This window comes from Squalius cephalus, assembly GCF_949319135.1.
Source record: "Squalius cephalus genome assembly, chromosome: 14".
NCBI classification, from domain to species: domain Eukaryota; kingdom Metazoa; phylum Chordata; class Actinopteri; order Cypriniformes; family Leuciscidae; genus Squalius; species Squalius cephalus.
Genome location: NC_137135.1, coordinates 14170512 through 14194135, shown reverse-complemented (window position 1 = coordinate 14194135; position 23624 = coordinate 14170512). Strand labels below are relative to the sequence as shown.

At 38.1% G+C, this 23624-nt stretch overlaps 1 protein-coding gene across 1 annotated transcript in view; it reads right to left on the bottom strand.

Annotated features, from left to right (window-relative positions):
- The window catches only part of atp7a (ATPase copper transporting alpha), a 29306-nt gene that overhangs the window by 3663 nt on the left and 2019 nt on the right, over nucleotides 1-23624 (bottom strand). Inside the window, exons 2-22 of the mRNA XM_079892874.1 lie at nucleotides 22890-23016; nucleotides 18846-19335; nucleotides 16342-17025; nucleotides 14809-15033; nucleotides 14448-14611; nucleotides 14203-14364; nucleotides 13793-13869; nucleotides 10827-11049; nucleotides 10474-10707; nucleotides 9792-9883; nucleotides 9438-9565; nucleotides 8167-8321; nucleotides 6318-6452; nucleotides 5583-5777; nucleotides 5316-5498; nucleotides 3570-3780; nucleotides 2804-2950; nucleotides 2403-2545; nucleotides 2118-2321; nucleotides 1583-1700; nucleotides 206-308 (exon numbers count right to left, since the gene is read on the bottom strand). Of these exons, the coding sequence (XP_079749000.1) occupies nucleotides 206-308; nucleotides 1583-1700; nucleotides 2118-2321; nucleotides 2403-2545; nucleotides 2804-2950; nucleotides 3570-3780; nucleotides 5316-5498; nucleotides 5583-5777; nucleotides 6318-6452; nucleotides 8167-8321; nucleotides 9438-9565; nucleotides 9792-9883; nucleotides 10474-10707; nucleotides 10827-11049; nucleotides 13793-13869; nucleotides 14203-14364; nucleotides 14448-14611; nucleotides 14809-15033; nucleotides 16342-17025; nucleotides 18846-19335; nucleotides 22890-23009 (4193 nt within the window). The 5' untranslated portion in view covers nucleotides 23010-23016. The remainder of the gene's footprint in view (nucleotides 1-205; nucleotides 309-1582; nucleotides 1701-2117; nucleotides 2322-2402; nucleotides 2546-2803; nucleotides 2951-3569; nucleotides 3781-5315; nucleotides 5499-5582; nucleotides 5778-6317; nucleotides 6453-8166; nucleotides 8322-9437; nucleotides 9566-9791; nucleotides 9884-10473; nucleotides 10708-10826; nucleotides 11050-13792; nucleotides 13870-14202; nucleotides 14365-14447; nucleotides 14612-14808; nucleotides 15034-16341; nucleotides 17026-18845; nucleotides 19336-22889; nucleotides 23017-23624) is intronic.

The following is a 23624-nucleotide window of genomic DNA, read 5'->3' as shown; positions in this document are numbered from 1 at the left end:
ACGCTATATGCGCACATAGAAAAAAAAAAAAAAAGGACAATGAAATAAACACTTAAGTGTATTTTGGATCTTTTCTTTCAGCTAGTCTAAAACAAGAAGTTATGAAAAGCCAAATAGCACAAAATCTTAAAATTGTGTTTATGTATTAAAATGTATATACATTTAAAGTAGTTTACAGTCTGGTGTTAATATCTGAGAGGTTTACCATTTCAGTAGAAGTGAGGACAGCACTACAGACACCGATGAGGCGGCCATAGCAGCAGAGCCCATCCAGGGCTGCAGCACCAAACCCACAGGCATAAACACACCTGCAAACAAATCAATTATACACACTTACTAAGATGCGTTTTGGCTAATCGGATCACAAGTGGACGACGCTAAATACAAGTGTAAATGGGGTCTAAAACGCTTTGAGCTCGTCCACTTTCAACCACTTCGAGCCGAGGTAGTTGAAAACGCATTAGACTGGATTGCTTTCATAGTGTAAACGCTCATGTGGTCGAATGTGTTCAAACATCCACAAAAGACCGTCTGCTCTCCGCCTACTGACCTAATGCACAAACATTACGGGAAGTGCGCTAGACAGACGGGATTTAAACTTTGTCAGTGAAAGACCCAAGTTTGGGTTGAAGACAAAAAATGCACAAATGTTCTCACCATTCCTGATTTCTAACACACACTCACAGCGTTCGGTGGAGTCTTGCGGCTCTCAGAGCAGAAACATAAGCTGATGCTCTATCATGTATATTTTTCCGTCGTCCCCGGGCGCGTTCTTATGTAAATTGTGCAAGCTTATTTTGTCCATTAGATCTAAAAAGTCTTTTACCCATCCATATACCTTCACCTCGAAAAAAATCAGGGCATTTTTCAAAGTCTTTTCCTTTTTTGTGAGACCTACTTGGTATGTTTGACAAACTATTATCTAACATATTATTAACCTACAATGAAAAGTAGCTAGTTTTAACCACATCAAATGTCTACAAACTAACACTTGTACAATATTACTACAGTATGCTAAGAATATTAGCATCATCAAAAAATCGTTTCCACACAAAAAAAAGCAATGTTTTCCACATTGATGATAATAATCAGAAATGTTTCTTTAGCATCATATCATCATATTAGAATGATTTCTGAAGGATCATGTGACACTGAAGACTGGAGTAATGATGCTGGAAATTCAGCTTTGATCACAGGAATACATTACATTTAAAAACAAAATTCAAATAGAAAACAGTTATCTTAAATTTATAATAATATTTCACATATTACTGTATTTTCTTATCAAATAAATGTAGCCTTGGTGAGGAGAAGATAATTCTTTAAAAATCTTACCGACCCCAAACTTTTGAACAGTAGTGTAAAACAAATAGAAAAAACTGCTAATTTAATCGTTTAATTTAGTTCAACACAATCAACATTTCCTGAAGATTAACAGAAAATGCTAAAACAAAACCATTTGCTGACTTCATTTATGAGCGTTTTAGGTTTCAGAGCGTTTTGTACCCTATTTGAGGAAAGTGCCAATAATACTGAAATACTTGTTTTATCTAGTAGTCTTGTATGGTTTAGTTGCTCTTACCTGCAGCAATGGGAATCCCCACAAGATTGTAGATTAGCGCAAATACAAAGTTGATTCTGATTCTTTTCACGGTCTTCTTAGAAAGGTCGATACTCGCAACAACATCAAGAAGATCATTCTGTTTCAAACAAAGATTTGGCAAAATTAATCACAAAGCCTTCAGTTGAATGCACAATATAGGTAACAAACAATATAATGGTAACACTTTACAATAAGGTTCATTAGTAAACATTAATGTATTAACTAACATGAACTACCATGAGTAATACATTTGTAACTGTATTTGTTAACATTAGTTAAAAAAAAAAAAGCTGTTCATTGTTTGTTCATGTTAGTGCATGTTAACCAGATTGTAATAATGTATTAGTAAATGTTGAAATTAACATTAACAAAGATGAATAAATGCTGTATAAGTGCAGTTCATTGCTAGTTAATGTAACTAATGCAGTTAACTAATGTTAACTAATGAACCTTATTGTAAAGTGTTACCAATATAATGTCAACATATCTAATCAGGCTTTTACAGTGATCATACCCTGATAAGCACCACGTCGGCAGCCTCGATAGCAACATCTGTGCCCGTGCCTATTGCAATGCCAACGTCTGCCATGGCCAGCGCGGGGGAGTCATTCACTCCGTCGCCCACCATGGCCACGCGTTTTCCCGCCTGCTGGAGCTGCTTCACTTTCGCCACCTTGTGAGATGGCAAGACCTCTGCGAACACCTTCTTGATGCCCACCTGTAGCAAAAGAAACGCCGCTAAAATTCGCTGCTGCATGTGTACGATTATTATTCAAGGGAACATGAAAGTGTCCTTTACTTGGGCCGCGATAGCTCGAGCTGTTTTGCTGTTGTCCCCAGTCATCAGCACGACCTCCAGCCCCATTGCTGTAAGTGTGTGGACAGCCAGCTCAGCCTCAGGCTTCACGGTGTCCGCTATGGCTACCATGGCACAAAGCTCATCTGAAAATAAAACAGAACAGCACACATCCTCAAAATAAACACTGAGCACTATTTGACAGTTACTTTTATTTGTTTATTATGTAGTTATATTCAGTTATTATCCTCCATTCCAATTAAAAACCACATTAAATGGCGTAACAAACATTTGTTTCTCTTGTGTTGACATATTTACTGTTGTAAATGGAAGGTTAGGCCACAGCCTGTGAAAACTACAGCATGTGCATGTTCCAGGGACAAAAATAACCCGGTCTCACTCACTGTCCACAGCCACCAGCACTGCAGTGCGTCCTCTCCTCTCATGCTCCATCATGGCTTCATCGACATCTGCTCGCACCTGCAGCGCGTTCCTCCTCATCCACTCTCTGTTCCCGATCAGCACTGTGTATGAGGACGTCTGTACTACAGCTGAAACAGACAAAATACCCTTACCAGACCATTCAAAGCCAAGACTCTTGTAATTAAACTCTATATATAGAAAACGGCATATATATAAGGAAACGTGCGCACACACACAACATGTCAGTGTCTTTGTGAGTGAAGTTTAAAGCCTAGTTTACATAATAAATAATAGTTTAGCATCCAAATACATTGCGAATATAGAAACATTTGAATTCACGCCAAATAAGTGAGGTTGTCTATGTGAGCCCAATGCCAGTTTCTGTTTCAGCTGCGCTGTAAATTAATTCGTTTTGGCTTGCCAGTAAGCACATCTACTTAAATTTTCCATTCTTGCTGTTACTATTAATTTGAGAGGATTTGTTGTGGAGTTAAAGGAACTAAAATAGCTTATAGCCATGTTTATAATGTTTGTATACAGTATTTTACATTATTGCTGAATGTAATAAAATGCGACTTATCTGCTTTTTTCTCTCTCAAAAATGCTATTTTATAAGTGTAGCATATTTTTTAACCATGCAGCAAATGTTTTAAAATATCTTCAAAAGTTACTTGCATTACTGATTCTTACTGTCGTTGATGGTTAACCAGTTAATTATGAGCATCCCTACGGTCATGTGACACTCACCGAGTGGCTGTGGGTCCATGATGAGCGGGTGTTCATTGCTGTGGGCTCTGGTATCGCTGATCTGAATCAGGACAGCATTACGCTGGTTCTCCTCACTGTCACTGTCCTCTCTCTTCAGCAAGTTCTCTGTGTTGCTGACCAGACACCTGATCCCACAACCTGGCACAGCTTGAAAATCCGTACAGGTACCAAGAGACTCCGTACCCAAGTCCTGAACACAGAAGAGCCATTGTGAATCCAAATGCCAAATAAAGACTCGTGCAATTCAGAGGAGCGTTTGAGCATCAATACGAGAACCGTTTATACTCAATGTAATTTCCCCAACACAAGCTGTAGGCTACTTTGAAGGAAGACTCATGCACACCAAAATGTCATTGTGAAATATTATAATTTAAAAGAACTGTTTTTTATTTGAATATATTGTCAAATTTTATTTATTCCTGTGATCAAAGCTGAATTTTTTCAGTGTCACATGATCCTTCAGAAATCATTCTAATATGATGATCTGCTGCTCAAGAAACATTATTATTATCAATGTTGAAAACCGATGTGCTGCTTCATATTTTTGTGAAACCTGAGATACATTTTTTTTTTCAGGTTTCTTTAAATAGAAATTTCAAAAGAACAGCATTTATTTGAAATAGAAATATTTCGTAACATGTCTTTACTGTCACTTTTGATCAATTGAACGCATTCTTGCTGAAAAAAGTATTAATTTCTTAAAACATATATTTCTCTTACTGACTGACCTTTTCAAGGATAGTGTAAATCGGTTTAAATATAAAACTTTTTATATATTTATAAACTTGCAATATATATAAACTTTTGGTATGTTTCACATCTAATGCAGAAACACTTCGCTAATTACATTTATGGCTTAAAAGTGTACTGTAAATTTTAAATAAAAAGATCAATAAAATGTGCTTATTTAAAGCCGCACAAAAGAAAATATTTTATTATTAACAGTAAAGTTCATGTCATTTGACAACAGAAAATTAAAATGATCTTTGTCATAGTTTTACATACATGGCTATATGATTTTATTAACAAACTATAATACAAATTAAATTGTTTAAAAAAAGTATTAATGGCTTTTCTGTTTTCGTAAATGATACTGTACGACTATTGCATATTATTATATTTTAATTTAATGTCTAACTTAAAGGAGAACTCCGGTCAATTTTAACATTGAGCTCATTTTTTTGTACATTTGGAGTGCTGTCAATACAGAGAACAACGACAAAAATCGGTGTTGCCTACACCGAGTTATTCTATTTTAAAAATTTGCACCCTGTTGACTTCAATGGGGCAAGTGCTAAACCTGCTTTTAGCCTCTTAACATCCTTGATGTGTCATTACAAGTGCACAGAAAATGTGAGTGATTCCTTCTGAGTGAACACGGGTGAGTCTGACTGCAGTAGATGTGAAAGATATGTATAAAAATGATGTTATTTAAGCCAGCGCAAATACCTTTGTTTACATCCTGTTTTTCAGTTGAAGTCCAAAGTAGTCGATTGCAGAGTTCACACGCATAGGTTTAATACCTATGATCACGCGCGTGAACTCGGCAATCGACTACTTTGGACTTCAACTGAAAAACAGGATGTAAACAAAGGTATTTGCGAAAAAAATGTACAAAAAAATGAGCTCAATGTTAAAATTGACCGGAGTTCTCCTTTAATGTAACTTATAAACCCCACCACAGGCTGTAAGTAAAGCAACATCACACCAGAAAGTCAAACGGACCTGTTTGCAATATTTGGTGATGGCAGAACCCAGCGGATGTTCACTGTTATTCTCAGCGGTGCCAATGATCGCCAACAGTCTGGAGCGTGGCATCCGATTCCCTTCTGCCAGCATCTTCACCTGGACCACTTTGGGAGCTCCATATGTAATGGTGCCGGTTTTATCAAACACCACAGATTGAATCTAAAAGCACAGACAGATTTTGAAAAAATTATCTTCTTCCGCAACTACTTTAGCTTAAAATCTCTAGCCCGGAGCATCTCTGACCTTGTGTGCCATCTCTAATGGCTCTCCTCCCTTGATGAGGATCCCATTCTGGGCTCCCACCCCTGTTCCCACCATTACCGCTGTGGGGGTGGCGAGACCCAGCGAGCAGGGGCAGGCGATGCACAGGACAGTGATGGAGGCCTGGAAGGCGAAGCGGATGACGGCCTCTGCCTCAGAGATGCTCTTATCATAACCCTGCAGAGAGAGACATTCACCATTTCAATGTGTTCAAAGAGAAAGTATAAACCTGGCCTAGTTTAAAAGGACCTGAGCCCTCCAGTATGAACACTTTAAAAGGGACACATCACAGAAAACAGGATTTTTCTTGCTCTACTGAAATAAAAAAAGTTGGTTACAGTTTGTTTTAAGGTGTCATTGTTACAGTGTAATTATATATTTAAGTACTGAGTAATATTAAGCAACTACATGTACTTACTATGGGGTTAGGGTAGGATTAGGATTTAGTTGAAGGTTAGTTGCATGTAATTATGCATACTTTACTGTTATTACTATGGTAAGTACATGTAACATATGTAACAAGGACACCGTAAAATAAAGTGTTACCAAAAAGTTCAATGTACCATGTCAACACACTCTAATATTCACAAACAAAGCTTATTGAAATCTAAAGAAACCTTGGCTTACATTATAATTAAAAATTAAAATGATGGCATTCTGGAAGGATTTGAGGAACTATAGAAGAACACGAATGTGCAGAGATGGGCTTCAACTCACAGGGAAATACTTTTCCACGAGAGGAAAGTTCACAAAGCCGATCAGAATCCAGACTACGAGAGTCAGGAAGGAGATCCCAACGATGAACGGGACAAAGTAGCCGCTGATCTTATCTGCAAACTGCTGGATGGGAGCCTGATCGGAAAGTTTAAAAAAGGTTATATAGGCCAAAGCTGATGCAGTATACTGGATTAAAAACACACACACTAACAGTCAAACGTCAATGAATTTGTTTCTCTTGATATTAAACATTCATGAGAGCACCATAGCGTAGGCGTTTCCACAATAATAGTAAAGTATGTCCAAACTTTAGACTGGCTGTGTATATTGGAAAATAGGGATTAGCAATAAATTAATACATACTCTACTGTAAAAGTTTGGCAAGATTTGAAAATATTTTTGAAAGAATTATCTTCTCACCAAGGCTGCGTTTATTGACAATCCAAAATAAAATCGTAATATTTTCAGATATTATAATTAAACTGTTCTATTTGAATATATTGTCAAATGTAATTTATTCCTGTGATGGCAAAACTGAATTTTCAGCATCATTAGGCCATCAAGGGCTGTTCACATAGCGTCTAAAAACACAGAGAAAACACCAGTTGCAACGGCTTCACTCTCTATTATGAGCACGCTTGCCATGCATCTGCAAATTAAAATAACAAATCTGAGTATGCAAAAGATGTGACGTGAACAGCCCCTTACTCCAGTCTTCAGTGTCACATGATCCTTCAGAAATCATTCTAATATGACGATCTGCTAGCCTGGCAAGCCAGACCTACATCAAGATGTTTGGTCTGGCAACTCACCATAGACACGGCTCAATCCGAGGGGCGGGATAAACGTCTGTCTTTCAAATTCCCTCTGCACGCAATAGGACAGCGCTTCAACCAACCAGAGCGTTTTCCCAACAGCGGAGCTAACGTTAGTTGATAGATTCAACTTTTGCCATATCTGGCCGGCAAAACTACGAACACATCTTCCTTTTTTTTAAGAATGACTTAAGTGCCGTTCTTTGCTCTTTTCTCAAAGAAAAACCTAACTCCAAGTCCTCCAGAGTCGCGGACAAAGCCGATTCGAAAGATGTTCGCCAGCAGCAGCCGCCATTCTTTGTTTTCAAGTAGCAGGGAACCGTCGCAACTCTGTCGTCATCATGTTAAGCCCGCCCCGCCTACTCTATACACGACGTGATTGGCCTGACCCAATTTAGGTTTTTGCAGCTCGAAAGTCAATGGAGAGTTGCTAGACTACCCTGGCTGCAAAATACATTTAGCTGCCGCTAGGGTGCGTCTAGATTTCTAGGCTAATGATCTGCTGCTCAAGAAGCATTTCTTATTATTAACAATGTTAAAAACATGTGCTGCTTCATATTTTTGTGGAAACTTTTAGAAATTTCGCTGAACTTTAAAACATTTGGTTTTTTTTTATAAATAAATAAAAATCACCAAACTGTTGAACGGTAGACTACACTCCATATCCTTGGTCCTGTTTTTATTATTAGACATCTCATTTATTTTTACTGGTTATTATTAAATATTTATTTAATGTTTTTATTATTCTGATTCTGTCAGAATAGTAGTGACAGACAGACAGACAGACAGATTCAAGTATATAGTTAACAACAGACAGACAGACAGACAGACAGACAGACAGACAGACAGATAGATAGATAGATAGATAGATAGATAGATAGATAGATAGATAGATAGATAGATAGATAGATAGATAGATAGATAATATAAAGCAACAAAAATAGGACACATTGATCTGCGATAATCTGAAGAATCAGAAGCTGTTATCATCAAAAGACATGATATGACAGCAGAAGCCGAGCTGACAGACGCACCTTTGAAGTCTGTGCTTCCTCCACCAGTTTGACGATCTGAGAGAGGGTGGTGTCTGTGCCCACATGAGTGGCTTTGATCAGCAGAGAGCCGTTCTGATTGATAGAGCCTGCGATAACGGTGCTCCCCAGCTTCTTAGTGACAGGCATGGCTTCACCTACAACACAAGACACACATCATTAGACCACCACAGTGCAGTGACTGCACAAATTAGAAAATGAAGGGAAGTAACATCACACTGATATATCTGGATTGCTTGGCCATTGCTATGTGGTTACTTACTGGTCCAAGTCAAAAGAGCAAACCATCATATGCAAATCTGATCATTAGCCCTGATCAAGGCTTGACTCCCACAAAAGCCTATGGGAATTTAATTATCCACTGAGATGTCTGAGAGCACACTGAAAATCAGGGATTTAAAATGCATTGAATACCGGAAAAACAAAATGCATTCAAAATAACGTTGATGTAAATTGAGTAAGAAACATTTAGAGTTAGTTCGCTCAAAAATGAAAGTTCTATCATCATTCACTCAGCCTCATGTCATTCCAAACCCATAAGACTTTCATTCATCTGACAAACTTCACCAGTTCTTGCGGAAGCTCAAACATGCTGCGTGACACGATAATAAATCTCATTGGTTACCGCAAGTCAAGCAAGCATGTCTGAGCTTCCGTTTACCAAATTTGAACGAAATCTGTTCATACTATAAAGTGATTGTGTTTCTTCAGAAGACTAGGATTAAACCATTCACTCATATTGATTTATTTTACAAACTCTTTATGCATGTTCTGAAGCGTCAGAGTTTTGGGCGAATAGACTTTCAATGGTGGGACAGAAATCTCTAAGATTTCATTAAAGATATCTTCAATTATGTTCTAAAGATGAATGAAGCACATTTTTGACATTACACTATTTTGTAGAAAAAGGCAGATGTTCTTGCCTCCATTGTTCCAAAATTCTTGCACTTCCTTTTCAAATCATACTAGATAAAATTAACATCCAATTTTCTAATGCCAGTGGCTCTAGAGATGATCTCATTGAAGTAGAAAGGCAACATACTAATATATTTTCCCATTCAACAAATAATTCTCATTCAAATTTTTATGCTGCTAATATCATTTAGAGGGAAAAACTTCACAAAATGCAAAATAGATTTATTTTTACTAGTGGCCTCAGACTTTTGGACGTCACTGTATATGGAATAGACAACAATTATCCTGCCTTCTTTGTTTGTACTTATGTTAGTAAGGAGAAAATTGTCCAGTCGAACCCGTAATGAGAGACTCGTCTGCCATGGAGTGTCCTTCAATTACTCGGCCATCCACTGGAAACTTCCCTCCAGGCACAACCTTCACAACATCTCCTCTCTGCACCAGCTCAACATCCACCTGCTCCTCACTGAGAGAGAGAGAGAGAGAGAGAGAGAGAGAGAGAGAGAGAGAGAGAGAGAGAGAGAGAGAGAGAGAGAGAGAGAGAGAGAGAGAGAGAGAGAGAGAGAGAGAGAGAGAGAGAGAGAGAGAGAGAGAGAGAGAGAGAGATAACACAAGGTCATATGTGGAAGAAAGTCAGCTGTAATTTCTGTTGAAAGGAAACACAAACTACACATCACAGGAGTCGCACAAACCTTAACACAGACATATCATCATTCAGTGTAACAACAGTGGCCTCTGTCGCCTGTAAAGACATCAGCTTGGACAGAGCCTCAGAAGTCTTACTCTGTGATTAAAGACAAAACCACATCAACATTAGTGCAGAACAATGCAGGAAATTAAAGTGCCCCATTATGCTATTTAAAAGGTTCCTAATTTTGTTTGGAGGTCTCCCACAATAGGTTTACATGGCGCATCCAAGGTAAAAAAACACTTTCATTTTCTCATAATATACATTGCAGCATCACGTCTTTTCTCACAGTGTCTAAAACTGTTCGATAAAGGTTTTAATCTCTCTGAACCACTTCTTTCCGAGAGCCTACTCTACTCTGATTGGTCAGACGGTCCACACAGAGTCTTCTCGACATGTCGACAACACAAACTAAAATCTTCCAGGCCTGTAAATTTGTTACAAACCTACAGTTTCAAGCAGGAAGTTAGACTGGAATTCCTGACAACTTGTTTCAGGCAATTTAGAGTCAGTTCTTTCTTTTGGGAGACAGTAACTCCACTTGTCCACTTTGAGCTTTGAAACTTTGCAGACCTTTTACATTCACAAACTACATGAAATGTAATATCCAAAAAGCGTAATAGGAGCACTTTCAGAGATAATATTACAAGCAGGAATAACTTGTGTAACTGGAAATGCTTGTTCACCTTTGCTATTTGCTCCAGCCACCTGCCCAGCGAGATGAAAACAAACAGCATGGGTGGAGTATCAAAGAAGGTGATGGGGTTCACTTTTGCCCTCTCTATCATGGCAACCAGAAGAATCACCAAAGAGTATGTGAATGCGATCGTTGTTGCCAGTACAATCAGCACATCCATATTGGCCGTCCGGTGCTTGACAGCTTTGTAGGCTTGACAGTAGAAATACCGCCCACCGATAAACTGCAGAGAGAAAAAACAGATACCATTCAGTACATAAAGTATTTGCATATTTAAGGTAGACAAAGAACAAAGAACTTCTCACAGTACATTGATAAAAAGCAAATTGGCAGGTAACCAACCTGCACAGGGACACAAAAGAGGAATGAGATCAGGTTCATGATGGAGAGGCCTGGCAGAAGCTGTTTCTCCAGGAACATGGTGGAGTGGTACTTCTCTCTGTCCTCGGCTGTGATGTTATGGTGGTGGGACATGTCCATCATGTGATCCATGATCATCATATAGATCATCATGCCCATAACAGGCACACAGAAAAACAAACTGATGAGGAACGATCTTTTCCACCTAGGAGAAAACAGCAAAGCCAACTTATGCACACAGGTCAAAAGAAAGACATTAGTTGTGTTCCTTCAAGAGGTAATGGACATCAAGGCAAAAAAAAAACTCAAAAAACTCAAAGCAGCAAAGAAGGTTATGCTGAAATTCCATTATTCTTATTTTAGGTAATCATGTTTTAAAGGGATAGTTCACTTTGAAATTAAATTTTGGTATGTTTTAGCTTACCTCAAGGGCATCCAAGATGTAGGTGTCTTTTTTTCCGCAGTAGTTTCAATTTTGATATTTTTAGGTCAAACTGTTCTTGTCTGTCAGTCCTATAATGCAGGTCTGTGGTCACTGTCTCAAAGAGCATGCACAGAGTCGAAATTAAAACAATTCCCCATCATCCAAATTAAACAATTCCCCATCGTAAGAACACATTGATGGCCTAAGACACGAAACGAGCGGTTTGTGTGAGAAAACGAACAGTATTTATATCGTTTTTACCTCTTGTAACACAGCCACGTCCAAGTGATCTGAGGGCGCGCGCGCTTCCTGGTGTGTGACGTGTGCGCAGACTGGTGCATAGATATATATACACTAGATGTCGCCTTGGCTACGGCATTCGTTAAGAACTGCCGTAGCCAAGGCAACATCTAGTGTATATATCTATGCACCAGTCTGCACCAGATCACTTGGACGTGGCTGTGTTACAAGAGGTAAAAACAATATAAATACTGTTCGTTTTCTCACACAAACCGCTCGTTTCGTGTCTTAGGCCATAAATGTGTACTTACGATGGGGAATTGTTTTAATTTGAACTCTGTGCATGCTCTTTAAGACAGTGACAACAGACCTGCATGAAATGACTGACAGACAAGAACGCTTTGACCTAAAAATATCAAAATTGAAACTACTGCGGAAAAAAAGACACCTACATCTTGGATGCCCTTGAGGTAAGCTAAAACATACAAAAATTTAATTTCAAAGTGACCTATCCCTTTAAAGTGCCCCTTTATGCTTTTTTTTATGCTTGTCTCCCAAAAGATAGAATCGAGTCTAAACTGTCTGACAACAAACTTCCTGCTCTAAACTACATAGGTTTGTAACACATTTGCATAATGCCAGCCTATTGGCTGCCCGTGAACAGCATCTACTCTGACCCTCAAACACTGTAGTTGTAGCTGAGACTGTAAAGTGTGGTTTGTGTTGTCGACATGTCGAGAAGACGCTGTTTTCAATGCTGTGAATGCAGATCCACTTTGCATCACTTCCAAAGGTTGAGGAATGGATGTAGGCTGGAACTGATACGGTAAAACCGGCGCCATTGTTACAGTTTGTATCACTGTGTACTGAGGAAGATCCGGAGCTGAACTTCAGATATGGTAATGAGTGTTTCCTTTCCGGCACATGGTGTAAGTGGTCGACTAATCACAACAGAATGGGCCATCTGACCAATCAGAGAAGAGTAGGGTCTCGGGAAGGAAGGGGTTTACATAATTTATAAAACCGTTTCAGACACTGTGAGAAAAGAGGTGATGCAATGTATATTATGATAAAATTGAACTGCTTTTTGACCTTTGATGCATATAAACTTCTTGTAGGAGACCTCCAAAACAAAATTAGGAACCTTTAAAGGGGACATATCATGCTAAATCCACTTTTTTAGCCCTTAAATGCATTTTGTTGTATATTTGGAGTGTTTAGAAGTACAGAAAAGTTTAAATTATTCTCTTCAGGTGCTTCGTTGATATCTTTATATTCTGTTTTGGTCATATTTTTCAACCTGTTCAGATTTTTCTGTTATCTATGACGTTTTGTGAACTATTACGTCACAGTATTTGCAGCGGAACTGCCAAATAAGGACATTGACTTCCAGCCCAACACTTCGAGCAATCCGCCATTTTTATTTCTCGCTGCAATTTTGTAGTCCAAGCTAAAAGATGCAGAAGTTACGAGAGGCTAAGTTAAAATGTTCGGTTGTTGGATGTAGTAACCCACACGCTTCATTACACCGTCTAATGTAGATGAACTGCCGCGCTTATGACAGTGCTCATGTTTAACTGAAAGAACGAGCAGAGAGAGAGAGACCCGGTCGCGCGCACGCACTCTCTCTCTTCGGAGCCAGGCGAAAGTGTAAACAAGACACCGTCTCCAAACTAGACGCTGTCTTGCTCTCTCTCCCTCGCACATATTAATCAAAATAAATCGACACGGTGGTAAAAGGTCCAAAGTTTCATGTGTAAATACAGTAAGTAACACACCATTGCGATACATCCATATGAAGACGTTGTTCTGCAGGTTCGTCGTCTTCATTTTCATCTCGCTCCGGCTTCGACTCTGGCTCGAACATGTAAGGCTGGCTGGACAAGTCTTCCGTTGTTGACATTTTGTTAATAACGTGTGAATAAAAAGTTTCTGTGCCGCTAGATAATCCTATCTCTGCTATTAAACTACAAAAATGGCCGAACGGGGTGGAGTTGAACCGAGTGTCACCTGGAGAGGGGGCGGGGTATGACATGTCTCAATTGTATTTAAAGAGACCGCACCAAAACGAGTAGCTCTCAGACGCACATCAGAAAAGGGGTAAAAAAGGGGCCTGTGGAGCTATAATAATGAGGAATTCAGACCCAAGCATTGCAGTTCTGCTCTATATAGATTACAAATGTATGATTTATATGTTAAAAGGAACGATTTAAAAGCATGATATGTCTCCTTTAAAATAGCATAATAGGGGCACTTTAAAAACAGATTTTTATTATTTACTTACTGTTGGATCTCCCGGCTGTGATCCAAGTGACTTCCAGGACGATCTTTCTTCACTAGAGAGGCTGTAAATCCCATGTTCTGTTCATCAAAAATAGGGAAGTTCATGTAAGAACACGCTACAAAACAGATTTCATAGTTCCCTAAAATATTATTTATAGCTCTCTACAATATTATTTATAGCTCTGTTCCTAAACATAATAAACAGACACTGAAATTAATAAGTGGCTGATTCAGAACGGCAACTCAAAACAGTGCTCCTTATGTAAAACAAACAATTGACTCACAGTAGAGTTTTTGTTAGCAAACTGCTACACTAAAATGCTGTCTATGTAGGCAGCTCACTAGGTTTTGGAACAAAGCTTAACGTACATCTGAACATATTTATTCCCATGAAAATGAATGTGAATTCACCTCGATCCATCTGATTACGTCTCGAGGGCCGGTCACTTCTGGGTCATATTTGATGTGGGCTTTATTAGTTGCCAGGGCAACTGAAGCATAAAGGATGCCCTTATGCTTCATCAAGTTAGACTCAATTTTGTGAACACAGGAGGCGCATGTCATCCCTCTGACCTGATGAAAAGAGACACGATGTCCACAAACTTTTGTTGATAGAAAAATTGGTCAAAAATCAACAATAGGACCTGCTAACGTACCACAAGCTCCAGGGTTCCATCGGAGCCGTCGTAATTCTCCATGACTGTGGCAGTGAAGCCGAGCTCTCGGATAAACTCTGCTATTCTCTGAGGATCAATGATTGAGGAGCTGTATCGAACCTCGGCTTTACTGGCCATCAGTGCAACCAAAACGGAGTGTACACCTGTGGAAGAAAGACAATGGCAAATTAATTACAACCATACTTATATATTCATAGAGCCTTTGCATATCTAACAATCTACCACTTAATATGACATTTGCTCCTTTTTTTTTGAAACAGAGATACAGATTCTGTTTGATCAATTTTAGACACCATCACTGTGTGTAAATATAATCTAGCATTATTTTGATTTGGATTACCATGCTCATTCTTGAGGTTCCTCTCAATGTTGGCCACGCAGGAGGCACAGGTCATTCCTCCAATCTGGATAAAACATTTGGAAATAGTGTTTGTTGAAGGTTCAGCATCACTCTCTGCTTCAATCTCTTTCACAGTTGACCAGACTGGAGATAATGATAAGCTGCGGACAGACGGCGCTGGTGGCGATGGGCTTTTAACCGCTGAAGGCACCAATGAATTTGTCTCTGTAAAAATGGCAGAACAAAGTTAAAAGTGACCTGGTTTCAGTGGAAATGGCAATTTAGGACATGCATCTAGAACTACAAAATACCAATAGCTGAAAAGTAATCAGACAACAGTTTAGTTGGGTTATATAGATGCTGTGCGTGTGTGATATTGCCCTGCCTTCTTAAATTTAAAGAAATCCCTCAGTGATCATATACAGTTAGGGCAAAGGCAAACTATACAGCATTGCAAAGTACAGTCAAATGCTAACAGAAACAACACAAACGTTCAAATATCGTTGTTGGGTGAATCAAAAAACCTGTCAAGAACATATGTGGCTTATATTTCACCACCACATAATAAAAAAAATAAAAATAAATGTTCACCTAGAAGAACTATTATGGCATTCTTTCCAATTCTTATTACTGAAACACTAATATATATATTTATTTACACATCATTGTAGTATTTACTGTACTGACTTAAATTTATGCAGATTTGATTTCATCATGATGACTTGCATTTCTGTAACTTCTCCCTCAAACCCCCAAACTAAAACATCCAGACACATGACAGTATTGGGAAATGGGAAGGAAATGTGCTTCACTGTAATGACAATAAAGTCACAATGCCAGAAATTCTTAAAATTCCTAAACTAGACTTTACCGTCTGTGTATCATTTTGTTCTGTGTGGTGAAATATGACCAGGACATGAAATTCACCAGATGTTGTCCCTTTTTTTTTTTTTTTGAGGGGGCACCAGTGGCAGTCATGGCTCAAATAAGGTAAACGTAATCGCAAATGTACTTGCCTGACACACAAAAGTGAACCTCATTGGTTCTCACGCATCAAGCAAGCATGTGAATATAAGCCTAAATTAAATCTGTTCATCATATAAGTGATTATGGATTTCTTATGATGTCCTTATAAACACATTGAAGCATCAATGTTTTAGTGGAATACATTTCAAAGGAGGGAAAGAAATCTGACAGATTACATTAAAAATATCTTCGTTTGTGTTTCAATGATGAAAAATCATATGGGTTTGACAGAATTTACATTTTTGGGTGAACTAACCTTTTTTTTACCTACAATATTCATTCTACTTAATTACCAGACAGACACTTATTTGGAAGTTGCATTCAAAATCCACCTGGTTCAAAACCAACTGGGTTTGATGCCTCAGATTCACCAAGTTATTCTCCAATCTTATATGAAGTGCTGCATCAGAGGTATTTAAGACAAAAAAGCACCATAAATTGGAAATTTTTAAAACTGTTGTTAACCAGCCTATAACTGTCAGTAGTGAAGGCATATAGAATATTTACCAGGTAGAAAAGCATCAAAGCCCATGTCCTCTATGGATTCCCTCAGCTCTTCAGGGGAAGTCACTAAAGGGTCATACTCAAAAGTTCCCTGATGATTGGCTAGTGACACTTGGGCTGATCTCACTCCTTTCTTCTGGGAGATCATGCCCTCGATGGACTGAACACAGGAGCCGCAGGTCATGCCCTCAATGTGGATCTCCGCTACAGATACCAGAGGCTGGAGGAAGCTTGGCTCTGGGGAAGTTGGGATAATAGCTTTAAAATTCCCTGGAGGAAGGGCCTCAATGGCTTTCTGTAGCTCCACTGCTGAAACTTGTTTTGGGTTGTGCTGAATTGAAGCTTGCCTGTTCTCCAAGGACACAACAACCGAACTCACTCCAGGCAGCTTGGATATATTGTCCTGAATATTTACCACACAAGACTTGCAGTGCATTCCTGTAACCTGAATCAGTGTAGTGATCGAGGAGTCCGTGGACGGTTCAGAAACCTTCTCCTCAGGAGAGGAGGCAGTCTTTTTGGGAGAGCTGAGCAAACGCTCTACTTCACTGGCCGAAAGTTTTAACTGACGAGGTTTGGCCTTAACAATGGCTTTGAAACCAGCCACCTCGATCTGTTTCACAATCTCATCCACCGTGGTGACATAAGGCAGGTAAAGTACAGTGGCTTCCTGGGAATCTAGAGAGACTGAAAAAATCATGGACAAAACCAAAATCAATACTCGTGAAATGTTACTTCAAGAGTTAATAATAAGAATATGTTTACACTCATCTTAAAGGTGCAGTAAGCAATTTCTGAAATACACTGTTGAAAGTGGATTGGACTGAGCACCACACCAAACATGGCTACATTCACCAGTAGGGGGCGTATACACTTAAGATGGGGGAGGAGAGAGGGTGAGCAAGAGGGAGATTTGAAGAAAGACTGTAGAAAGAGAGATGGCTGAGAGACATTACAAAAGAGAAAAGCTCAGAGGAATATCACTGGAAAAAGAAGGGCTATGATCAGGCAAGAGCTTTAGGATCCACGTTAATATTAGAAAAGATTTCCAGCGCTGGAGAGACATAAGCAGGAAGGCCTGAAAACGGACACAGAGGTTGCTTTGTTTCTGCTTCATACGTGAGTAATATGGTTTTGAGTGTGTGCTGCTGGCGACTAACAACAAACTCTTGCTTGGATACTTGTGCACTGTATGTAAATTTGTTGATCTTCCTTGTCGTTCATTTGTCATCTTCTCTTTATTTTTTGCTGAGCTTTAATTTGCTTTGCTTCAGCTACGATAAAAGGACATCCACTCTTGCATTGCGTGATCATGCATTTGAGGGAGGAGCAATGAAGGGAGGGGTGTGTTTGTTTGGGTTGGTTTCAAATATCAACAGTGTTCAGCAATGATTCTCAGAAATAGCTTACTGTGCCTTTAAATAATTTATGTTTATGTATTGCTGACTGACACAACAATGGTCTTTCAATTTATACTAAGACCTATTGGTGTGGAATGGATACAAAATAGGGCAGATAAAAACAGGTTTTCCAAAACTTAATGACTCTGAATATTTGAAAAGGTTTTAATTTTCCAGAGTATACACCAACATATTATTTTATTATTATTTATTATTTTATTATTTTATTTTACAGTGCATGCCTTAGGAATAATGATAATAATATTTTATTATTATTATTATTATTATATCTCTTAGAGCTGTCGGGCATGAGGAATCTCAAACTGCAGAGTATAAGTTAATTATACTAATAATTAACTTAATTTTAATACTTTGTCTATGGTCAAAAGTAAATGAAATTAGAAATTGGTAAAAATTGTATGCCCTTAATGTTGTGGCAATTTTTCCCTGTGGTATCAAAAAAGCCTTTGAATATCAACATTTTCAAGGTATTATCAAAGTTAGAAATTCCAGTATCATGACAACATTAATGTAGCATGACAAAGTAACTTTTCGGTCACTGGTGATGTAAAAAAATGTCCAATAGCAATCATACTTGTCACTTATCTATGGCATAGCCTATTTATTTTGAAAATGTCTGATAGTAGAGTTAAAGGATTATAAATCAAGTTCTACTCAGCTGGTCACGTGATCTCAACATGGCAGACCCACCATAAATTGGAGAACATTGTAAAACAATGAAAAACGGGGGCGACCCACCTTATGTGGTATAAACTTCTAGATCACTATACACTGTCACTGTCTAGCATAATTTAAACATTTTTCCAAAGTACTATCATTTATGTAGGGATAAAATATTTTCAGTGGAAAAAAAACTTGTGCATCTTTAAGCAAGATATGAGAAAGTGGAGATCATCTTCATTATGTCAACCTAAATGTATAGATTGTGTAAGATCTGATTTCTTATCAACAGTTACTGACAGCACGAGGTCAATGAGTTTGAACTTCATTTTACAATGTAAACTTAATGCATGACACGATTCACCAGTAAATGTTAAAGTTCAATGGAGATTGTTTTACTCAAGCAAAGGTAAATGTCAAAGGTACCTTTAATCTTCTCAACCCCTTTTAACTTCCCAATCTTGCCCTCGATGGTTGTAGTGCAGGACAGACAAACCATTCCTTCGATACGCATTTTCACCGCCTCTACCCCGCTGGAGCTGCGAGAAGTCGGCCCTTCCTGTGGACTGAGCGCTGGGCCGCAAGCATCATCAGGAGCCAGGAAGCGCATCATTTCCCCGAGCTGCTCCACGCTGACCAGAGATGGGACAAACGTGACAGCCAGGCTTTGGTTATCAGCACTCTCTTGTGTCTCAAGCACCCCTTTCGTCTGGGCCAGTGCGCTCCGCGCCTGTTGGACAGAGTCTGTGCTACAGCCTGCTTTGCTGAATACTTTGGTTTCTGTTTGAACTGGTGTTGACGTAGCGTTTGCCAGGTTGGACTCAAAGCCCATATCTTCAATGGCCTCTGCTAAGGATTCTGGACTATGGCGAGTGTGGTCATATGTCACAGTTGCGTTGCTCAGCTCCAGAGACACCTATGGTACAAAAAAGATCATAATGTGTTAATCTGTCCTCTATTACAGCACACTTAGTCAAATTGCCCAATAAAAGCCATACAGTTACTCGTAGAACACCATTGTTCCAGTAACTATAAATGGCACACGTGCCTTTGGTTGCACAACACTTCATTTCCCAGCAAATAGTTGTGGCCCTGGATGCTGATTGTTTAATACAGATTCCAGCTGTACTGAAATGGTTGATATGTATGATAGTTCAGATAGCTACTATGTGAATCACTCAACAGCACCCATAGAGGCCGACAATTAATATAAATAACTTTCTTGAGAACCTTTCCAGCAAGCTAGGAAGCTGAGATTTGGACATGTTCAATGTAGAGCAGTCTCCCCCTACACACTGGCCTCTAGTATAATAGCTGAAATGCGTAGACATTTACAAAGGTTATGAAACTTCATCATGTTCATGTCAGAGCAGCCCTCTGACACTCCAGACTTTCATTAGGTTATGCATTTTCACTAGGCTATAAATTTAGATCATCATTTGGAGCAGTTTATCTATGATATACTAAATTGACTCTCCATTGGTGTGAATAACATTAAAATTGTTGACAGCTAAAACTTACTGTTGTTTGAAAGAGATCTCAGTGTTTCCCCTACCATTGGGGGGGGGGGGGGGGGGGCAGTAAAAAATGACTGTTTTAGTGATAAAATAAATGAAGCCTGGGTGAACATAAGAGACTTCTTTCAAAAACAATTTTTAAAAAATTATGGAACGCCAGTTAATGTTTCTAACAAACTTGTTGTGATACATTTCTGAGTATGAGCTTCTGTTATATGTAGTCTTAACCCATATTTAGTGAAAAATAGGTATTGTTTAATTGCTTTAAGCATGTGCTTTGCTGAGGTGGCTCGATCATCGCATGACGATAAAGCCAATGTGATTCCTCAGGCAGCTCACACTGGTGATTCACTCATATCATCACATGACCCTTAAACCCTGAAATCCTCATGAAGAGACAACAGGAAGTTTGTTTCGCACAATAGGCACAAATCTACTCCGAGTTGCTTTTTTTTGTGCTCAGTATATTGACCGCTTGCTTAGACAGAGCCATATTGTTTGCTTCTGTGTGTAACAAAGACATTTATAGTATTTGGCATTTGACAGTACTGGTCAATACTAATACCACCAGTTTGCTTTTCAAAGGTTAAAATGGCATCTTAGACAAACAAAGGATTAGATTATCTGCTTGTTTGACCCATGTCTGCAGGGTAACTGTGTTTTAAGGGAAAGGGCAGGACGAATTACAACAATTAGGCTGTGTCTCTAAGTTCAACATACGAGTGGCTTTCCTCAATTACATGACAGTTGCTGGAGGGAAGGCTCTGGTAAATATTATTACCACCATATATTGTGGTCAGATTGCTCTGTCAGCCACCCAGAGAGGCCCTCTCATACAATGATTCATGGAAAAAGGACACCTGGAAATTTAATCAGTGGCTTAGCTAGATTTATATGTGTTTGTTTAGGGATAAAGAATGACATTTACATTGATTATCATTATCAAAAGCCCATAAGCTGGAAAGGTACATAATCATCATCGAACTGATCATACTGTATGGTTAGACTTGTAATGAACTCATATATATATATATATATATATATATATATATATATATATATATATATACAATCAATGAAGTTGGATATGATAATAGTGATCTATAAAAATTGTTTATTAAAAGTTGTCAGGGTGGCTGACAACCATTATATTGATAGAAGACAAAACTAGGGGTGGGCGATATAGCCTCAAAATTATATCACGATATTTCAAGAATATTTGCGATAATAATATTTATGACGATATAAAAAAAAAATTGACAATTTTTTTTATTACATTTATCTCACCTAAATGTTTGCTCACTCATTGTGTTTTTACAATTGGGTAATTTTGTATTTCAGAGTTTACACAACACAAGGAAGCTTGATTTCAATCTTTGAATTAAATTGAAAAAAGTAGCAAAACATACAAAATAATAAAGATACAAATAAAGAGAAACGTTTTTGGGTAGGTAGAACACTATTCAGAAATACTACAGAAACTGAATAAGGTAATCAAATGTAAAATAACACTAGTCCTGACTAAATTAAATTAAAGGCTATTAATTCTGATTCCTTACAATGAAAGCTATCTTTTGTTGTTTTGACGACAACATTAATGACAGACACATATGGCTGCTGTCACCTTTAGAGCTAGTGCCCGGATCCATTACTGTTATACTGTCTGTCACACTGTCACGCACGTTTTATGGTTATTTCAGACATAACCGACTGTTTACGAATATACTAACCATGACCGGAATTTTTACACAATTTTGCGTGTTTTTTCCCCCGTTAAAGCAATATAATACGCGAAATGGAACTTTTGTTACTCGCGAGCTGTTTGTGAGGCGGCTTTACTGTATGCACGCAGAGTAAACATCTCTCAGAGAGCGCGCGAGAGTACTGAATAGTTTAAAATCGCAAATGTTTAAACTGATAAGACTTAAAAAGAAGTGAAAATGATAAACTTTAGTTACGATGCAAGTGACAAAAGACAATTCCGTCATGTCCTGACTGCTAAACACAAGAGTGTGGTATCGACGCTTGACTTGTGCAACCCATTTTGAAAGCGAGAGAGAGAGAAGACGCGGCACCGCTGAAAACTCACGCAGTTGGTAAAATCAATATTTGCGGGGGAATTTCCCGCATTATAAGTGGTAGACCTGCGGGAATTATTAAAATACTATTGAAGTAGCTCCTTTTTAGGTACTAAATCGTCATTGGAGGCTGACTTGCTGCTCTCGCGCTCAGACAGGTGTTTTTATTGTGCGTGCTAAGGAACGTAATGCGCCATACGTCATTGCATCGCTATATCAGTGATATCGCGATATGACACTTTTTTATCATGTAAAAATTTATACCGGTATTATCGTGGACGGTATGATATGGCACACCCCTAGACAAAACAGAGTAAAGTATTATAACAAATTACTACTCATTTCCATTTTAATATATTGTAAAATGTAATTTATTGCTGTGATCAAATCTGTATTTTCAGCATCATTCCTTCAGTCTTCAGTGTCACATGTTCCTTCAGAAATCATAATAATATGCTGATCTGATACGCAAGAAACATTTCTTATTATTATCATCAATGTTGAAAACATTTAGGCCTACTATTTTTTGTAAACAGTCATTTTAAATCATAAAAATATAATGTAATAATATTTCACAATATTATAGTTTTTACTGTATTTTTGATCAAACACACACACACTACAATTTGACATTACAAAACATATTTTACATAATGTTAATTCACTAAAAGAAAATGCTTATAGACTGTTGTTGGTATATTTTGAAACTCACACAAGGAAGAGTTAACTCTTTTGTTAATCGACCAAGCAATTGCAACAAATCATAATTCATAAAAAAATGTATATAACAGATAAAGATAATAACAGAGGTAATCACATTTACACTCACTCATTATTGTGTTTATGTGACATGATGGCATTAAAGTCACTCTCACCTGTATATGAATGACGCCTGGCAGACCCCCAATCCGGCCCTCGATGGACTGAACACAGGAGCCGCAGGTCATGCCCTCGACCCCCAGAGTCACACGACACAGTTTAGTGCTCAACGCCATTCCTCCTCTGGAACAGAAGAGAAAACAGGGCATGTACAAATGAGTAGGCAAAAAATAACATGCAAGTGTCAATCACTGGACAGTGGACACACAAGCAGCTTTCTGACCCACAAGAGCAAACATCAGTCATTCCCATGCTTGCAAACACTTTAGACAACAAACTGTGAAGCAAATACGACCAAACTCAGTGATTCTAGGCCGTTTTGCTGGATGTTTCAAATGCAAAAGCAAACTATGAAAAACAATTAGGGCTGTCAAATCGATTAATCGCATCTAATCATAAAAGTTTGTTATATATATATATATATATATATATATATATATATATATATATATATATATATATATATATATATATATATATAATATATATATATATACAGTACAGGCCAAAAGTTTGGACACATTACTATTTTTAATGTTTTTGAAAGAAGTTTCTTTTGCTCATCAAGCCTGCATTTATTTGATCAAAAATACAGAAAAAAAATGTAATATTGTGATATATTATTACAATTTAAAATAATTGGTTTTCAATGTATTATACTTTAAATTATCATTTATTTCGGTGATGCAAAGCTGAATTTTCAGGATCATTACTCCAGTCTTCAGTGTCAC